The 15,425-nt window shown below is 35.3% G+C and overlaps 2 protein-coding genes across 3 annotated transcripts; both read left to right on the plus strand.

The window, feature by feature from the left end:
• Positions 1 to 6,502: 6,502 nt before the first annotated feature.
• Positions 6,503 to 9,092, plus strand: LOC114745625 (protein STRICTOSIDINE SYNTHASE-LIKE 10-like). The gene is made up of 3 exons (XM_028933785.1): positions 6,503 to 6,818; positions 7,804 to 8,067; positions 8,290 to 9,092. Exons 1-3 carry the CDS (start codon positions 6,544 to 6,546, stop codon positions 8,855 to 8,857), a joined length of 1,107 nt encoding a protein of 368 aa, XP_028789618.1. The 5' UTR covers positions 6,503 to 6,543; the 3' UTR covers positions 8,858 to 9,092.
• Positions 9,093 to 9,371: 279 nt separating this feature from the next.
• Positions 9,372 to 13,612, plus strand: LOC114745624 (protein STRICTOSIDINE SYNTHASE-LIKE 2-like). 2 transcript variants are annotated; one of them, XM_028933784.1, is made up of 4 exons: positions 9,372 to 9,838; positions 11,391 to 11,663; positions 11,764 to 12,189; positions 13,483 to 13,612. In XM_028933784.1, exons 1-4 carry the CDS (start codon positions 9,387 to 9,389, stop codon positions 13,523 to 13,525), a joined length of 1,194 nt encoding a protein of 397 aa, XP_028789617.1. In that variant the 5' UTR covers positions 9,372 to 9,386; the 3' UTR covers positions 13,526 to 13,612. The 2 variants fall into 2 exon arrangements, with proteins under 2 accessions (XP_028789617.1, XP_028789616.1); XM_028933783.1 differs by lacking the exon at positions 13,483 to 13,612 and having other exon boundaries at positions 11,764 to 12,380.
• The last annotated feature ends 1,813 nt before the right edge of the window (positions 13,613 to 15,425 follow it).

The raw sequence follows: 15,425 nt of genomic DNA on the forward strand, positions 1-15,425 counted from the left end.
TTTTTTTTATTATCACAGGTATATGTTGTTCCCATTTTCACAATATAAATATATTTTATTGTTATATGTGTGTGTTATAAATCCTCCCATTAGGAATCGTATCAGTAGGATATACATATTAATCAGGCTAACGCATTCCTGCACTCAGCCTCGAATTTCTATTTCGTTATAAAATCCCATTTGGATTATTTAAAAACATTAATACAAAATGGAATTTTTAAATGATTATTGATTTATACTCGGCTTATAGTATTATTTGACTTATAGGGAAATATATATAATTTTAGGTCAGTTTCGTATAAAAACAAAAGCATATCTCAAAGATTCGATTCTTTTTTCTTTTTTCCTTTTTTTTTGACGTGACTAGATATGGTGGGGACCTACCCAGCGATTTAAATCCGATATTCCGATTTAAAATAATAAAGAGGCCAGTTAAAATTAATGAGAAGCGCCACATGTCGGCTTTCTATTGGCCCAATTAACTTACCAAACAAACCTACGTATGCACAAGTATGAACCTAATAATACACACAATTCATTCCTGCAATGTCGTTGTCGCCATGTTACGCAGACAAACGTGCCCAGCAAACTTATACAACTCAAAAGTTTTGAAATTCACAACCCAAAAAAATAAATAAATAAATAAAAGGGGGGCGGGGTGGCTGTGACCCAAGCAGATTTTTCAAATTTATATATGCTCGCCTCCACATGGCAGCATGTGAGTGGTTTTTTCTTTTTTGGAGGGGTTTTTTCAAACAACATAACACGATGTGTATGCGTAAAGGGTTCTCACAGAAATTAGGTTGGTTTGTATACAACGTACTCCTTCGGATCTTATATATAAATTGTCCGTAATTAATTAATAAAATTATTAATATTATTTTTAGTTCTTAAAACTTGATCTTATTTTTAATTGTAATGCTTCAAATTTGAAATTAGTGGTTTTGGTTCTTCAAATCTTGTTTCAGATACATAAAAAAATTTGACAAGCCAGATGATATTAAATTTTAGAATCAAAATTACTGGGTTGAAATTTTATGAACAAAAACCAAAACAGTATTAAATTTTAGTCAGTAAAGAGTATGATTTTAACCTTTAATAAAAATAAATTAATTAAAACAATAAAGTTATCTAAAGTTTGTGTCACTTTCCATATCACTGCCTCGGGATTTCTTTCCATTGGACATCAAAGTTATGCCTTTGCCGTTGTTTCCTAGTTTCTTTAATACTCCTCCGGTTCTTAATACAGGGTCCAACTTAAGTTAGTTTTAATTTTAAATATAAGACCTATTTCTCATATTTATCAATTTTCTCTAAATTACCTCTATAGATACTCTATCAACCATAATCAAATAGAAGAGGGAGATGATGTATTAAGAAAGATAATCATGGTGTTTTAGGAAAAAAGTGTCACTTTTCTTATAATTAACTAATTTACCTAACTTTTTTAATCTAATCAAATTAGTTAAATAAGTCTTATACTACCTCCGGTCCTAATTATAAGACTCAGTTGACTAATTTGAGGAGATTAAGGAAGTAAGTTAAGCTAGTTATTTGTAACAAATAAGTGTTGTCATTCCTAAAATATCCTTGCTAATTAAGTGTGTTGGTTAAAACTATAATTATTAAAAGGACTATCTTAGGAAAAAATGCATAAATATGAGAGACAAAATGGATTGGGGTCTTATAACTAGAATCAAACTAAAAGTCAAACAGGATCTTATATTAAAGACCGGAGGTAGTATTAAGGACCGAATGAGTAATTTTATGTCTCCTCACTCATTGTAACTTGCAAGACATTTATCACTGTGTCCTTTTTTTCATAGGAAAAGAGGTGGACATGTACAAGATGGCTCATAAAATGCTGCATCAAGAGATGAAAAATAACTTATATCAGGGACAATAAATTTCTTTTACAAGGTGTCTAACATATAGAGACGCAAGGAGTACGGACTTTTATTTTAATATTCTGGCATTCTGATATCTTTTGATATTTTATGTTGATAGAAAATTGATGGGTTGGACCTAATTAACCACACATTATATATATGTATTTGCGGCCAATCGTTGGATGCAATGATTTAAGATATTGTAATGGTTCAATATAATATAATATACACATGATTCATCCATGATGGTTTTATTAAAAAAAAAGGCCATCGATCGAGCTATGGGGGGTTCTCAATGAATAATTAAGTCAAGCTAATTAGTTTAAGAGATACGGCTGTACGATGGGATCTGTTTTAGAAATATAATTAAGAGGAGATTAGAGCAGAGAGATTAGAGATTAGTTTTTAATTAATTAACTATTATACGATAATGGCACCTAGGAAATTAGGTGTGGGGTGTATATCAAACGCACACATTCTCCTACAGCGTAAACCTGAGAAAAATTCAAGTTACGTGTAAAGCCTAAACGACTACCACGTCTGCCAAATTTGAAATTCCGAGTCATAATAGTATATTAATATTGGTTGTTTAGAGTTAGACCCCTCTTTGTTAGGCTGATTAGATTAGAGAGGATCCTTCTTCTTTTGTTTCTTTTTTAATTTATAATTTAGAGCCTTTTTGAGTAATCTCAGCTAATCAATTTTAGGAACACTACTAGCTAGCTAGGCCGATTTTATTCAGGCGAGTTTAATATCAAAAGTATGTGAAAGTGAGAGATTATCAGGTCTTAAAGTTCTTTTTTGTTCTTCTCTTATTTAAATAAAATACCTCTTTTTGTTTTGAGTGCTTTGTTTCAATTCCTTTTAATTTATTTCAGGTCGAAAAAATTCCTTTAATTTCCTACCACTCGACTGGCATCTCTATATATATACCCTGTGCTCTGAGGAAAAGTCAGATAAGAAAAAAATAATATAGCATGTGTAGTAATTAAATCATATTATTCACAACGGATTTATTAAATCAGGTAATTTAGTTACAACTTCAAAGTGTGGAAAATCAGGTTGTTGCCAAAATTGACTAACTAAAGTTTAATATGGTTCGTTCGCATGAGTATGGCTAATTAAGGGATCATGCTGACTTTGGAAAAGTCGTAAAGACAATTTTTTTTTTGTTTGACAGATAACGAATTTATAGAATAATTTTTTTTATAAGATCTCCTCTGACCAGTAAAGATATGGCAACTAATCATATATTATCATTAGACCGTGCAAAAATCTAACAATATATGGAAATATAATTAAGATAAAATGGCATGGTTTGACTTCCAAATGAAGAAAAAAAAAATCAAGACTGATTCGTACCATAGAAGTGACATATATAATCATGTTATACGATGAAAATTAGCACAGCCTGTTGAAATGGGATGATGAATATAAAAACTCGTGAAAGAAAAAAAAATCGAGGCAGTAGGAATAAGTAATGATGTAAATTATGTCACGAGCTCAAGATTGTATTATTTGAATAATAGGTTATTAAAAAAACTCGCGCAAAAGGCAAAATTCTTAGCTTATTATAATGAAAATGGACAATATATCATGAAAAATCATCTCAGGAAGCCACATGCCGATGTGTGTGGCATATCAATGTTGTCATGAAATTCATGTATCGTTTAATTAAAAGTGGATAGGCCTAATATTTGTTATTTTATTACCCGTCTGTGTTTATATATTACTTATAAATGTAAGACTCATTTTATAGTACAAGTTATATCATAAAACGTGTCTTATATTTAAGATTGGAGGAATATTATTTTATGAGTTTGTTAATTGTTATAATATTGACGTTACTATTTTCACTTTTTAATATAAGAGTTAGTTTAATTTTATTTGGTTATAAATATAAAATTTCAGCCTGATTTATCCCCCCCTCTCTCTTTTTTAAGTAGTACTTGTATTGTAATAGTTGAACATGTTAAAAAATTTCGTCAAACTGCGTTTATAACTAATACATATGATTAATAATAATATTTTAAGAAAGATAACATCTATTTATTACAAATAACTAATTTAACTAATTTTTTAAATCTACTTAAACAAGTTAACTAGTTCTTCTATTAAGAATCAAGAGTAATGTGTTATATTCCTTTAACTAAGGATAAAACTTATTAATATATATAATTGAAATTATCCAAATCTCATCTAAATGGCTCGGATGCACAAAGGCGAGCATCAATTACGATGAAATGCAAAATCTGGGTATTCACCCAAAAAATAAAATAAAATATAGGTGAACAAGACTTTTTTGACCTGCATAGGTAAACAAGACTGGATAAATATATCAACACCGTACGCAGCAATTAATGTAACATTGCATGAAATATCATATGCTCCTTCGAATCCTCAGGATAACATCTAATTATTAAATTAGTTTTTATTTTATATATAACATCTAATTTTTATATTTATTAATTTTTTTTTAAATTATTTATATGGACATTTTCTCAGTCATAACCAAGTAAGTAAAAAAAGAAGATATTAAGAAAGATAGTTATGATGTTTTAAGAAAAATATGTCATATTTTCTATAATTAACTAACTTACCTAACTTTCTTAATTTAATTCAATTAGTTAAATAGATTTTATATTAAGGACTGGAGGAGTATCTCATATAACATAATACTATCTCTGGATCCTTAATATAAACCGTATTTGATTTTTATTTTAGTTTTAAATATAAGATTCCAATCTACATTGTTTCTCAGATTTATTCACTTTCTTTCTAAGATAGTCATTCTAATAATGATAGTTCTAACCAACAAACTTGATTAGTAAGGATATTTTAAAAAAAACAACACCTATTTATTACAAATAACTAATTTAATTTGTTTCTTTAACATATTTAAATTAGTCAACTAGTTCTTATATTTAGAACCAGAGATAATATCATCTAAGGGGAACACGTAACATTGTGCCAGATTTACCGTTTAGCGCCGGCTTTTATTATTCTAATTAATATTTCATATTTCATAAAAACAGTCTAATTATTAATTAGTCCCTTCAGAAAACCTTTGAGATGCGCGCGAATGGAGACAGATGAAATTCGAAATCCGAGACAATCTAATGCGTTCGAAGGAGCATTTTTGTAAAGCCTAATTTTTCAAAAAGTATAACTTTATTCCTGGTGCTTCGTTGACCCTGCCATTGCCCATTGCCATTTATTTCGAAGCTTTCTTCACCCAGTGACCCATCTAACGTCTCTCTGTTATCTGTCTCCAAAAGGCACAGTCGATTAATTTAATTCGCTGCTAATTTAATGAATTGTCGGCAAAAAAAAAAAAGTTGGACGCACCCAACACTTTAAAATATTTTCTCAAATATATTTAACATCTTAAAATATTTATGATGTAATTTCAAAATATCTTTTTACGTGGGTCCAGTACTCGTTCGGTCGTTCCTTCCACTAGATGTGATCGACTAAAATTTAACTTTACAACAATGTTACGGAATCTAAAAGGCGATTTGACCTAGCCCCCCATGAGCCCAAACAAACCGTGTCCCCTACCTACATGTGTTTGGGCAATTTCAGTGCTAGCGAGCTGTGACTCTTTGCAACACTACAGGATCATATTTATCCCTTTTTAATTTTATACTTTTTACTACATTATTGTTCAAATAAACAATACACTATTTGGAGGTATTTGATTTATCTTAATTTGAGTAATTTTATGTTATACGAATAAACATATAGCAGAAATTTTATTTCGTAAAGTATAAAAATGCTTCTGTTTTTTTTTTGCTGTTGCCAAAAAAAAAACCTCCACAAATGTTTTTGTGACGGACCCGCTTTCAAATATGGGCTCCTTTAGGGTAAAACGCTGTTTTTGGTACCAATTTTTGACAATATTGTCATCACATTCTTTTTCTGGGGACATTGTTGTCCCCATATTGTAACCTCGTTTGAAGTGTTCGCTCCTTTAGGCCCAGTTCAATTAATCGCCGCTAAATTTAAGAAAGGTGCTCGTGTATTGCTTAAATATTGGGCCTAAAACTTGGGCCCAGAATTTAAGAAAGGTGCCGTGTATTGCTTAAATTTGGGCCCAAAAGACCATTTGAGTTTTAAGTGACGTATAAGGAACATAGATCACTTGTACCAAAAAAAAAAAAGAATATAGATCACCAGTGTTAGTATTATATTTAATATATTTATAAAAAAAAACTGCAAGAAATTCCATTATAAGCCCTAGACAACAAAGAGGATATAGTTTATTTTGAGTTATGTGCAAGTGCGAAATATAAAAGTTTTAACAACACATTTATTAATTATTATGCACAGGCGCACACGTTAATTACAACGTCTTATGATCTTAACAATTTTAGGATAGATTCACGTGCGCCTCTGGGAGCACTACCTAACCCCTCACAGCCAGAGAACCTTACCCGGCAACCAAACACTCCTATTCCCGGCTGCATCCATAGAAAAATCAATAGATTTAGCTGGAAATGTTTTGTATTAAAAATTTCTAATTAAAAGCCTCTCATTAATAATCTAGATGTAATTTCCTGTGAGTCTCACCATAAACCCAAGGCAAAAGAGGCGAGCGGGACCAATTCTGGTGATGGACTCCATCCATCCTGGGACTCTGTGAGGTGAGACCATGAGCTCAAAGGTCATAGCCACTGTGCTTGCCGTCTGCTCCATAATATTTGCCTTCAACTCTAAGCTATTTTTTGGGCCTCCTTCAATTCCGGGTTCTGAGGATCTGCTCCACGCCGCTCAGATCCTCCATGTCGCCGGGGCCGTCGGGCCGGAGAGCCTCGTCTTCGATAGCAACGGGGAGGGTCCGTACACGGGCGTCGCCGACGGACGAATTCTCAAGTGGCAAGGAGAGGGTCGAGGCTGGCGTGATTTTGCCTTGACAACTTCTAATAGGTAATTTGGCTCTTGTTTTCTCATTTTTCTGAATTCCTTTTGTGCTCGGTTTCGGTGTATATAAACCTTTCCCCTTTGAAGTCATGTTTGATGTTGAGGAATTTTACCCTGATTTATTATTTATGTGAAGAACTTGCTAATCCTGCAACTCAGAACATGACTCAATCTGTGACCCGCGAGGGAACAACTTCATGAGTTGAGCGGGCCGAAAAAGAAAGGAAGAGGATCGGCGGGGCATCGATTGCATTTGCATCCAACATTTTCCCCCCGTGGCCAGACACAATATTATCTTTTAGGGATTTTTTTTAATAAAATTTTGACAAAAGTTTTAAAAAATTTGCACCAACCCAGACAATTTCTGAAATAGTTATATTTCTCAAATTTTTATTATAAATTTTAAAAATACCAAATATATCCCATGCATACTCTTACATATTATGTTATTTTTTAAAACTTTACAAAATTTAACAAAATCCCCCCCCCTCAAAGAAAAGAAAAAAAAGAAGAAAAACTCAAAAAGGGCCTTACAAGTCAGAAAAGGCGAAAAGACAAGACGTCCATTGGCTGTTTGGTAGAGAACCCGAAACTTAAAAAGGCCCCTCCTGCCGAGGAAAAACACCCCAAAAGGCTCGACAGGTTTTAACACGCCAGTTGATAGAGGTGCTTGGAGTTTTATTTATTTTATAGGGTCACGCGAAGCCAATATATAAAATAGGTTGATTGATTTTGTTTAAACACACAAACGCAGACATATTTAAAATTTATTATATTTTAAGAGTGAGCCAATTTATATAATCTACAACGCATTTCGAGTTGAGTACATAATTAAGTTGCCCAATTCATTTTGATGGCTCTATCAAAAACTTCCAAGTGATAGTTTGCTAATAATGGAGTAGTATTCGAGACTTGTTTCTGCCTTACAGATCTTTTGCTAATATAAGTTCCTCACGGTAACCATTAACGCATAGTTTTATTGCCTTTGAAGGACGGAATGTACACGTCCATTTGCACCAGAGTTGGAGCATATTTGTGGGAGGCCACTTGGACTGAGTTTTGATAAGAAAAGTGGAGATCTGTACATCGCCGATGCCTACCTTGGCCTTCAAGTCGTGGGACCTACAGGTGGTTTAGCCACCCCTTTGGTCACCCATGTTGAGGGTCAACCCTTGCGCTTCACCAATAGCATGGACATCAGCGAGGACGAAGATGTCATTTACTTCACTGATTCTAGCGCTGTCTTCTACAGAAGGTAATCTGTATATTCCCAAAAACAAACCCATCCCTTTCTTCCTACACCCCTCTGGTTTTTGCATTTCCTTACAATGATCCAGTGTTTGCGGAGATGATGTTTAATTTGCTGCTTATGTGAAACTGTTTGAGGAATATATATATATATATATATATATATATATACTCTTTAACACAAAATTTAATTTCATGTCTCTAAACTGCATAGCGCTTTTGTTTGCAGGGAATTCATGAGTTCGATTCTTAGTGGGGACAAGACTGGTCGGTTAATGAAATATGATAAGTTGACCAAAGAAGTGACGGTGTTGATGAGGGGGCTTGCTTTTGCCAACGGAGTTGCACTGAGCAAAGATGGCTCGTTTCTCTTGGTGGCAGAATCCTCTGCATGCAGGATCCGTACGCTTTGGCTCCGTGGAACCAACGCAGGTCAAGTAGACACATTTGCTGAGCTTCCTGGCTTGCCAGATAATATAAGAAGGAACTCAAAGGGGGAGTTTTGGGTGGCTTTGCATGCAAAAGCTAGTCCTTTCGCCAGATTGGTTTCTTCAAAGTCATGGGCTGGAAATGGAATGCTAAATCTTCCACTCGACTTCAAACAATTGCACGCATCGTTCACCGGGTGGAAGCCTCACTCCTCTGTTATGAAGCTGAATGATAAAGGAGAAGTATTGCAAGTGTTGGAAGATTGTGAAGGGAAGGCCTTGAGATTTGCTAGCGAAGTGGAGGAGAAGGATGGGAAGCTCTGGATTGGTTCAGTGTTAATGCCCTTTGTTGGCATTTATGAGTTATGAGTATGATATTGTAACTGTCCATCATAGAAGCTAGTGCGCATCGCACTAAACTTGGCATTCAACTTTTCCCACTAAATTTAGCTTCTCGACGAGATCTTGAACACACTCCTTCATAAACACAACATTTCCCGAAAGAACTAAGAATAATGGACGTGTAATGATTAACGGGAAAGATTGCGTCAATTTTTGTACTGTTGTTGCAGAATACGATTCAGATACATGAAAATTGTGGGAATTATTATTGTCAGGTGCCCACTTTTTTGGGCCTAACCAACTTGCGATGGATTAGTAGAAATAAAGGGTGAATGACGAAGGCGTTCTATCTTGGGGTTGTGATCAGATTTCGTCTGTTAGGATGGGACAGGATGGCTCATGTGGAGCGCATTTTTTTGTCAATATTGGCATAAATACAGGATGACTGTTGGGCAGATCAGTGCCAAGATTGAAGGCAACTAGAACGTTGATGTCATTAATGTAAATTACTAGAATAGTCGTATTAAAATATTCCCAGTTGGAAGAAAACCCCACCATGGGAACTCTAATATCGTCATTTTCTTTCCTTGCTTGTGCGTGGGACTTATTGGTCTGCTACGGAGAACCTGTGAGAGGGAGGAGAGGATCACACATATTTAATTATTCATCAAGCGCAATTTACAGCCCTCTCTCTCTCTCTCTCTCTCTCTCTCTCTCTCTCTCAGCAGCGATGATGAAGCCACGGCTGTACTTGGGGGCGGCGACCGCCGTTGTTGTTGTGGTCTCTGCTTGGTTCGCCCGTAACCACGTCGGGCCCTCCCACGGTGGAGAGCCTTGGCCACACGAGGTTGTTCCGTTAACGGAGAACATCGGCGGTGTGGGACCGGAGAGCTTCGCCTTCAGCCCCGACGGCCAAGGCCCTTATACCGGCGTGTCCGACGGCCGGATCATCAGATGGGATCAGAATGAAAAGCGTTGGGTTAATTTTACGGCCACTTCTCCACACAGGTGAGATGACCCCTCTCCATCTGCTATAGCACATGCAGAGAAGTAATCGTTTATGATGCGGATAGAAAAGATATATATTAGTTGCTGCATGCTACACTTTGAACCGTTTCTAATTTTGTTTTGAGAAAATAATGGAAACTGAGAAATGAAATAAGGAGGAAGTGAATGGCGTGTGAGTACGGTTGGAAGGTGGCAGGGAAGGAGAAGCCCAGAGGCCACCGCAAGCAGACGAAAGCGTTGTGTTTGCTTAGAAGGTCGCATGTGGGTGGCCACTGTTTGCTTTGGAGCCCCGCCCCGATCCAGTCCCCTTCTCTTGTGTTGCCACGTGCCCCCTCGGGCCCTCACTCTTTCATTCATTCGCTGAGTACTTTAGGTGAAATTTGGTTCCACGTTCTGCAAGTGCAAGTATATGCAGCCCCTGAGAATGTGAACTAACAAGAACAGGGACGTCCCCACCAGGAAATGATGAGCCCACTGACGCCTTCATGCCGCACGACATCATCACTTTTTATATAACATACACTCACTCCATTTGCTTCGTTATTAAAAACTCTCTCTTTAACTTAGCATGAAATGACGCTTAAGTGTTTGGATGGAAACAAAATCACGGTTTTAAATGTATTTTTACGGTATATAAAGTAAATATGTGGATAAGTTTGTTTTGTTTTACAGAAAAATGCTTTTTAAAAGTACTTTTTTAAGTTCCCAAACACCCCCTTACTCTCTTGCACGAAGAAACGATGTTGCTTTCCAACCTCACAATATATACTACCTCTGATTCTTAGAATAAGACTTTGTTTGATTTTTATTTTGTTTCTAAATATAATATCTCAATCCACTTTATCTTTCATATTTATGTATTTTTTTTCCTAATGTAGCTCTTCTAACAATAATAATTCTAACTAATATATTTGATTAGCAAGGATATTTTAAGAAAGACAAAATTTAGTTATTACAAATAACTAATTTAACTTCTTTTCTTAATCTCCTTAAATTAGTCAACTGGCTCTTATAATTAGGACCAGAGATAGTAGCACTCAGACGATTATGATGGTGGATAGCTTGCTATGTTTTAAATATCATATTCACCTCTTCTCATAATCCTTCTTTTTCTTTTTCTTTTCAGAATTTGATCTCCACCGTTATATTAAATAATAAATGGTTCAGATTTTATATTTTATAAAACTGTTATTGTAACATTACATAAACAAGAGAGAGAAGGTATTTTTAAAATATTAAATCTGAATATCTATTATTTGATGCATCAATGGGGATGAGATTCTGAGTAGAAAAAAGAAAGAAGAATTACGAGAGAATCCACCCACTCCGCTAGCACATATGTATACTGCATTTTTACGTCAAAATGTAAGAGACGTTACGTTTTCTAATCAAATATGCTCAAATTAAAAGAAACCTCGGTATAACGTGCGGCTGTTATGTTACAGCTAGTGCACGTGACATGTGAGTCTTGACCTAAAAATTGCGTGTGACGAGGTAGTCCCATGAAAGCCAGCGATACAATGTAAACTGACAATTTCATTGGGTTTGGCAGAGAAGGGTGTGGAGGAACATCGTACGCGGAACATCGTAAAACAGAGCATAGGTGTGGTCGAGCACTCGGGTTGTGCTTCAGCCCAACTGGTGATCTCTACATCGCCGATGCTTATTTCGGCCTTCTTGTTGTCCCCTCCAATGGAGGCATCCCCACTTGTATCACATCTCAAGTAAAAGACACTGCTCCCTTGGCGTTCACCAACAATCTGGATATTGATCAAACCACTGGAGTTGTTTACTTCACCTCCAGTAGCTCCATATTTCACAGACGGTGTGTGTCTATATACATGTTCTGATTCTGACTTTGTTACTGCAATATGCTGAATCCAATTCATGGGTATCTCCCGTCTCACAAAGATTGCAAAATGCAGGGATTACATTTCTCTGATACTTAGCGGAGATGAAACAGGGATGGTGATGAAATATGACCCAGAAACCAAACATGTGAGTGTTGTTCTGAGGAATGTGTTGTTTGCAAATGGGGTGGCTCTGAGCAAAGACGGTGATTATATTCTAGTGGCGGAGACGGGTAAGTGCAGAGTACTGAGGTATTGGCTGACAACATCAAAAGCTGGAACCTTGGAGGTGTTCGCTGAGCTCCCAGGTTTCCCAGACAACATTAAACGCAGTCCGAGAGGGGGGTATTGGGTAGGAATCTTTGCGAGACGAGAGAAACTTGTTCGGTGGATTCTGTCATATCCCTGGATTGGGAAAGCCATGCTTAAGCTTCCTTTGGACGTTACAAAAGCGTATTCGTATTTGGCCAAGATAAAAGGCAAAACGGGATTCGCAATTCGGTTGAGTGAAGAAGGTGAAGTAATGGAAATGGTTCAGGGGAGGGAAAGAGGGGGATCAGTGAGTGAAGTGGAAGAAAGAGATGGGACATTATGGGTGGGATCTGTAGATGCTACTTTCGTTGTCAAGTATCAGATTCCTACTGCATGAGGACAGCATCAGCGACAAGACTTGACTATAACAATGATAACCTGTATAGTGTTGATTCTATACAGAAAGCTATAAAGAAGTTCCTTGTGATAAGAAAACGTGGCTCCTAATTTACCAATATGCACGTCCCTCCGCTTCCCTTTGTTCTTTACTTTTGGGTGTTAAGGCGAGCGGCTCATTCTTTTCCCAACTAAAAGTAAGAAGGAAAAGCGCCGCACTTAAAAAAAAAAAAAAACGAAGAAGAAGTAAGGTAAGAAGGAAAAACCATATAACCATTTATTTTTTTTTAATTTTAATTTGGCGTCTATACATTTTTTTATTAAATTTTTTACCTTCACTCTATTAATATTATTAGCTCTTATAATTTTGTTTTGATAACATCGTTAGTTCTTATTGAGAGGTTTGACGGCACTGATAGTGCAAAATTAAATGATTTGATTAAAAAAACTAATAGATATCAAATTAAAAAGAGAGAGAGAGAAATGATAATTGATTGCAAATGGTTTTCTGGTGAAAATAAACAGGCATCCTTCCTTTTTAAAAGGGGATGGGACATCCACCATATAGGTGGAAGAAAATTATAAAACGACTTGTCGTATGGATTATAAATTTTATCATGCATGTCATTTTTAAATTTGGACTAAAATTTTTTATATGTTTTAGGTAATATTACTTTCATTTCTTAATACACCTAAAAAGTTATAACTAATATAAAAATATTTGAAAAATTAGTTAAATTAATTATTTATCATAAATATGTATTAATTTATTCAAAATATTTTCTTCACCCATTATTTAATAGACGAAAAACAAAAAATTTAATTTTGAGTGGCAAAACAAATTCATTCATGTATTATATTTAAAATGGAAGTAAACATTCCAACTAGATGCATATATTTACATCTTTTGTAATTTACTCTTGTAAGGGGATTATACCAATAAAGAGTAACCTTAAACCATTTACGTGGAATTTAATTTTAAATCAGGGCTAGTATCAGTACTTATCCCACACTCCAAACAGTAAAAACAGTTATTTACGTAATTGGAGATAAAACTCATTTCACGTACTTATTTTGACATGTAAATTACCATTAAAAAGCTACTTTTGAAAAATCACTCCGAGCAAGGGCTCAGATAATCCTAGTGCTGATGCCTGATACTTATTTTCAAGTAACTAAACATGAATAGGTTTCGAATTAAAATATGACGTACTCCACCTCACCTCTCATGCTTAGCTCCACGGAATGTTTTTCCTTCCATTTTCTTTCAAGCTTAGCTCCAACCTGTTCCTAACAGCTCTCTCTCTCTGTATGTGTGTGTATATTAGTGATTAATGAGTCCTATGGAAGAATGAAAAGCTGCATCTTTAGGGAAGCTATAAACTTAAAAATGGCGATGGACCAGACACGCATGTTCTCGTGTCTTTTATTCGCCAGAAAACTAGAGGGGTCTTTGGTGGGGTAGCAACACGTGGCTCTTAACACAGCAAAGCACGTCTTTTCTACCCACAAGCGTTGGGTGCAGTGGTAAAGGCAGTGGTAAAGGCACCTGACACAATCCAGGCAGACAAAGGTTCGAACCTGAAGCCGCCCTTGTTGGGAGGGTTTTACCGCCTTTGGTGCAAAGCACCTTAAATGGGCGTGCCTAAATCAACCCCGCTCGGGATTAGTCAGTTGTCCCGGGTTACCTGGTCCAGTTTAAAAGGCCAAGAACTCAGAAAAAGTACTGGATACCGGGAGATCGTGGGTCACTCGCCTTAGATTACCAAAAAAAAAAGCACGTCTTTTCTTTTCTTTGACTGTCTTATATGGGGACCGGGGGTCGGGGAATCTTACTTTGCTGCAGTGGGGATCTCGCTTTTTTAATCACTTAAAAGTATTAAAAAAAATACTACTTTCTATTTTATTTATAAGACTTTATTTATATTTTATAAATAAAATCTTATAGTTAAAATCAGAGGTAGTATATTAAATTAATGTGTTCTAAATAAATTGGGATTTATGAAACATGCATTGATGCAACTGCAGTGCCAGATTCCCTTTTAAAAAAGAAAAAAAAACGATTTTTCTTCTAACGATAAGCTACGCAGTGTCGGCCGATAACGGATCTGGAATCTAATCCATTTTTGTCCATGAAAGTTGGAGGAATAAAATTAATTCTAACACTTTTACAAACCCAAAAAAATCATTTTCTTTTTTAAAAGAAGAAAAATTAAGTGGAAGAAATTTTTTTCGCCTATAATTATTATTTTCAAGGGTTGGAAGAAGCGTGATTAGGGTGTTGCTGACAACTGAGGGATGTCAAAAATTCTCATAAATAGGAGATCTGAGTATTTTAAAAAAAGGAGAAAGGCATGATTTCCTAAGGAGTGGACCCACCATATATGCTAATCAAATCAAATACTATTTTTGTTTGTAGTTTAATAAATAAAATTTTATAATTAGGAAAATCAACACCACATGCTCTGACAATTTTATATGTTTTTAGTTTGAGAGCCATATATTACTATTCTCATCTTTAATTAATTTCAGATTGGTCGTCCATCAATCAATTATCAATCCATTTTATTGCACTCTCCTCGTTCCCATTAAATGCCCACTCCCTTGACAAAACTCAAGAAACTAAAAGCTTGGTCCTTCTTCTTCTTCTCGAGATAAATCAAACTCCATATATACATATTTATGGCAAAAATTTGTAAACCACTCCCTCTAATGCATGTTTTTCCATGACAGCGAGGCAAGGCTTTGAACTTGGAGATTGGTGCCCGTGTTTTGGATTACCACGCAACTATACTTTTCCCATGCTTATCTCTTCGTCTTTTAAACCCAAAAACAGACGCCTTTCCTTTCTGGTTAGTGCTACTTGATAAGCATTTTAATAAAGTACTCATCACTCCGCTTCAAGAGGCATTCTTTGGGGTGTGGGGGGGGGGAATCTTGATCAAAAATACAAGAAGTCAATAGAATAATTAATGATATTTTTTAATTTTTACCCATTATTGTAAGGAGGAGGAGAGAGTTTTCATTATTTAATAAAGACGGAATAAATAACTTTTATCAATTTAAAATATGTTTAGTGATTTAATTAA

Source organism: Neltuma alba, unplaced genomic scaffold (assembly GCF_004799145.2).
Source record: "Neltuma alba isolate B1F8T4 unplaced genomic scaffold, ASM479914v2 tig00004738_pilon, whole genome shotgun sequence".
In the NCBI taxonomy this organism is placed as follows: domain Eukaryota; kingdom Viridiplantae; phylum Streptophyta; class Magnoliopsida; order Fabales; family Fabaceae; genus Neltuma; species Neltuma alba.